Consider the following 5029-nt stretch of genomic DNA (forward strand, 5'->3'; position numbering starts at 1 on the left):
TAGCTAAAAAAAAAAAAAAAAGAAAGAAAGAAAGAAAGAAAGAAAAACTGAGGCAAGAGGACTGCTTAAGGCCCAAGAGTTGGAGGTTGCTGTAAGCTAGCATGACGCCACGGCACTCTGCCCAGAGAGAGACTCTGACTCTAGAGAAAAGAAGAGGAAGAGGAAGTGGAAGAGGAAGAGAAGAGCAGTCTGCAGATATTGTGCGGTATGATGCTATTTACTAACAAAAAGCAATCTTTTGTATATGATTGAATGTTTTCATATTTTTTGTACTAGTACTAAGAAAGATGAGCGAAGATAACTTACCCACCTTTGGTAAATGGAAGCTGGTGGAGGATGGAGATTGAGCAATTTTCCTGTATATACCTTTGTTTGACAATTTGTAAATTACAGGTTTTCCTTTTATAACAAAAAAAGGAAAATCCACGTTGTTTTGGTTTAAGAGTTTATCTACATACTGAATATGTGCCAGTCCCTAGTTCTCTGCAACTCACATCAACCAATAATGATCTATCAACACAAAGAGGACACTTGGTTGGGTTAGGAAAGAGCTAGAAATAAATACATAAAAATTGGTTAAACTTCCCTTGCAATGGGATTTTTTTTTTTTTTAAACATAAAAGGCCTATATGAAACAAATAAAGCTCCTATTCCACGAAAGGGCGAGGGAAAGCTGTTTTCCTACTTTGGCTAAAAATCTCAGTACTTATTTGCCAGCATTGCTTTGCTGCTGAATATGTCTACCTATCAGATCCTAATCAACCAAACTCCCAATTAACAGGATCCTGACTTTCCTTATTTCACATCTCAAGGTAGCACATAGCTTTGGTATTGTTTTCCAAACAAGGGTCTTATTAAATGGATCAGCACTGTATTTGGAAGGATTTCTGGATCAAAAAGTATTTAGTAAGAGGATATTAATGGATTCTAAAGTTGAGAATTGTGTTTTCAATCAGTTCAGAAACTCATTCATCCAACCCTCAATTACTCATCCTTAACAGGGGGCGCCCTGCAATGCATTACTCAAAACCAAGCATGCCTGAAAACATCTTAAACATAACTGATTGAAAATCTGCCCAATCACAGGCCAGCTGCTTACAAACTCCACCCTTGAGTACAGAAAGAACACTTCTGATTGGAAGATAGTTGTGTTTACTACGGTGTATGGGGCAAATTGGAAAGGTCCACATGCCAAGTGTCCAAAGGAAATCTCTTTAATGAAAAAGGAAAGCAAGGAAAGCGAAACGGCCAGTTCTGATCCTACACTAGTCACTCTCATTAGCAGAACCTCAACCTAACAGCAGTTCTTGAGCAATTTTGCAAGCTGATGAAAAAGCTAAAGACTCTGAATTTTGTTGTGGCTGTTTTCTCATCTATGTCCCTGGATGTACACACAAGATAAGCATAAATGCATGCTTAAAACCCAAACCTGCCTTTGCTTCTATGTTCAGAAGAACCCACGCAACTCCCCAACACAGCTATAATGTATACTTTGCTTTAATTTTCAAGAATCACTGCAACTTTTTACTTGGCTTGAGAATCCAGTTCCAAATGCCCAGTAGTAAAATTATTCAGTATTTAGCTCAGTTAGGTGTCCTGCACAGCAGAGAGCTAAACTTCTGCCCTTAGGGAATCCCGCAAACAACAAAATGAATAGGTAGGCATTTTATCTTCAGAGCTCATTAGCAATTCATTGGAGGGAGGAAACAAGCATTGGAAGAATCAGAAAATAAAACCCCAACAGAATAGTCAAAGCAGACTAGATCTCAGGTCAAAGTACTCATACGATAGTTGCTCTTAAGTACATTTTGCCTCCAAGGGGTACAGTGAATTTCTAGTTGGGAGAGGAACACCTCTTCCCCCATACCAGCCATCTTCTAAGGAAACGGAGAGGAATGTGGATCTAAATCGCTGTCTTAATCATCATCCCCATTCCTTTATATTCCTGGTATCCTTTTACAAATTCACCCCACTGAAACCTCATTAATGTCTTAGTAGCCTTTCTTACAGAGCATGGAGAATGACATCAAAGCAAGGGAACTCAAGTATCAGAAGCAAAGCCTGAGCCAGTCCCAAGTCAATCACCCATAAAGCTTGCATATCAGGTGGAGAAAAAAAAAAAAAGGCATCCTACCCCTGTTGATCAATAGGTAGAACATCAAAAAATCATCTTCCTTCAAAGCCTCAGAAAATGTGTTCCCATTTACAGTGAATATCTGCAGAAGTTCATCAAGAAAATTTACCTCCGCCTACTAATCTCTTACATTCCAAAAGAATTACATCCCCCTCCCCTCGTTTTTTATAGTCTATCTCACCAGAGAAGCTATCAGAATGAGGAACTAAAGTGGCTTGCCAAAACTCAAAAGATAGTATCTTGCCCACATTAACAAAAACAACACACCATGATCCTGAATACTAGTTAAGTTCTATTACTGAACAACTTTAATCAAAAAACACACCAAGGCAAGCATTCAAAACCGGCCAAGCCCCATCACAAAGTTTCAAAACAAAACCTCTCCCCAAGGTTGGGGGATTAGCCAAACTGGGAGCAAAAAATGCACCAGCCAGCAGCTTCCTTAGTCTACTAAGACAGATCTCAAACTTATCAAATACAGCCCCAACTGCAGCTTCTGTCACCCAGAAGCGCAATGAGAGGGGAGCCCGTGGCAGTCCCTAGAACTGGCCTTTTTGGAGACCGCCAGGCCGAGCTCCGCTCAGACGAGGAGGAAGTAACTGCTAGATAAAAAAGCCCCAAGCAGCTACAAATGCAGCCTCCCTGCCTCCCACAACTGCCCACATTCCCGCCCCACTCGGGGCTGTGGGAAAAAGGAAACAGGGCGCAGTTCTCCCGGGAGAGGCTGGGGACCACAGGTCCCCATCTTCGAAGGGGCAGCAGCTGCAACGGCCGAACTCTGAGGCGCCCAGGAGCCCAGGGTTCGAGAGCCTGCTCAGAAGGCGTGCTTGGAGGGGGACGCCGAGAAAAGGGTCGCTCAGGAGGCGGGGCCTGCTGGCTGGAAGCAGCAGCTCCCAGCGCCCTGGCTGCCCCTCGGGGTACACCGGGGCGCACACCCCGACGCGGAAGCCATGCCGGCCAGAGCTCGGGGTGCCGAGGTGCCTGCGGGGGGCGCTAAGGAGATCTGGGGGTGCGGAACTGGGTCACCCCCGCCCCACCGCCCCCTCACAAAGGCCCCCGGGGAGGCCGCCCGCAGGCCCCGCAGCCCCGGCCTCGAGTGCCCGCCTCGACCGCCACTCACCGCTAGGTCCTGGGGCACCGCCCCGCTCATGGCCCGCACCGTGCCGGCCCGCCAGGCTCGAGTGCGCAGCGAAGGCCCCGGATCTCCGCTCGCCGCCGCCGCCGCGGGGGCCGAAGCCGAGGCTGAGGCCGCAGTGTCCGCGAACAGGAGCAGCAGCCGCTTGCCCACCGGGGAGGCCGCCGCGTCCGCCATCGCCAGGGCCGGCCTGACCCACTCTCTCGCCCGCAGTCTCCCTCCACCGCCAAGCTCCCGATCCGCCCGCAAGGCCTCCCCCCCCCCCCCCCGCGGCCGCCGTTCCCCCCCACCCCCCCCAACAGCCACCACCAACCACCGGCGCCGTGCAGCGCCCCCCGTGGCCGGGAGCGGAGCAGCAGCCCGGGCCCCGCACAGCGCCCCCCGCGCTCCGGAGCGGGGCGGCAGCTCCGGGCCCCTCGCAGCGCTCCGCCCCAACCTCCCCGGGGCCTGCAGTGCCCCCTGTGGTTGGGAGGGGAATTGCAGGTTCGGCGGGGGTTGGGGAGGAGGGCGGGTCCTTCAGGCCCCCTTGGTACCATCCCTGGTCCCAATCTTCCTTCAGGGAGTCCTATATCTGAGAGGGTTTTAGCTTACTCTCCTTGACCACCAAAGACTTTATGGGGTGGGAGGGCTGAGGGGCAAGGTACCCTAGAAAGTAGATGTTTTGAGCCAAGAAGTTAGTGTCCCCAATACCCCATTGATTTCCTACCCTTCCTGTCTTCTTTTAGGAAACGTTCTGCCCACTGGTCCATGAGACAGACTTACTTCTCATTGGCCCATAACATAATATCCCATTCTATGCTACCAGCAGTTCATAGGTTCTTTTCCAGTTGGCCAATGTATTAGATCCACTGGATGTGATGGTAACTCTTTCCAGTGGCCGAAGGCCAATAGCCTCCAACATCTTGATGTTTTACCTTAAACCCAAGGAACTTCTTCCTCTTCCTACTCTGCCAATGTTATTAACTCTAGGTGTTTCTCTACAATATTTATGGGAATTGGAAAGAGACCAGCAGTAAAGTGATTCTTTTCCCGGATTCAATAGCATATATTGAATCTTATCATAGAAGTAGTGGGGCTGGGGACAAAGAAAATTCCCTAACTCCTATCTGAATGCATTTAATACACATCAGAGACTGACAGCTCCCAATTACAAAAGGGGGTTGTAAAGAAGGGGAAGTGCTAAAATTTTGGGCTAGATTGTTATTCATTGTGGTAGACAGTAGGAAATTTCTATCATTTAACATTGGTAATGTCAGAGATTAGCATGTTCCATGGTCTTATAGACAAGAGAATAAGTATGTATAAACCAAATACAAACCAGAAAAAGAGTCTAGTAATAACCCATGATTGTTGCTGTAATAGTGGGTGTTTTTTTCACTGTCTGCCCCAGAGACAGGAAAGAGCAGTAGCTGGTTCTTTCTTCAAGTCTTCTGTGCTTACTACCTATTATGGTTATCTCCTGTCCGTAACCTTGTCTATACCCTTGACTTACTTTTTGGTAGCAAAATGCTGGGGGTGAGGGGTACCAACTATTGATTTAGTAAAAGTATAAAAAATCTAGGGAAGTCATTCTAGAACAGTGGTTCTCAATCTTCCTAATGCCACAGCCCTTTAATACAGTTCCTGTGAGTTGCGACCCACAGGTTGAGAACCACTGTTCTAGAACAAATCCTGAAGAGCACCAAGGAAAACATTTCCTATTTCTTGTAACTTCCTTTTTTTTTGGACAGAGCCTCAAGCTATCCCCCTGGGTAGAGTGC

The 5029-nt window shown here is 47.5% G+C and overlaps 1 protein-coding gene across 1 annotated transcript in view; it reads right to left on the reverse strand.

The window, feature by feature from the left end:
• Positions 1-3541, reverse strand: part of KDM3B (lysine demethylase 3B) — a 93381-nt gene extending 89840 nt beyond the window's left edge. Inside the window, exon 1 of the mRNA XM_012807071.2 lies at positions 3255-3541. Coding sequence (XP_012662525.1) covers positions 3255-3446 — 192 coding nt within the window. The 5' untranslated portion in view covers positions 3447-3541. The remainder of the gene's footprint in view (positions 1-3254) is intronic.
• Positions 3542-5029: the final 1488 nt, after the last annotated feature.

This window comes from Otolemur garnettii, unplaced genomic scaffold (genome assembly GCF_000181295.1).
Source record: "Otolemur garnettii isolate 467f Iridium unplaced genomic scaffold, OtoGar3 scaffold00003, whole genome shotgun sequence".
In the NCBI taxonomy this organism is placed as follows: domain Eukaryota; kingdom Metazoa; phylum Chordata; class Mammalia; order Primates; family Galagidae; genus Otolemur; species Otolemur garnettii.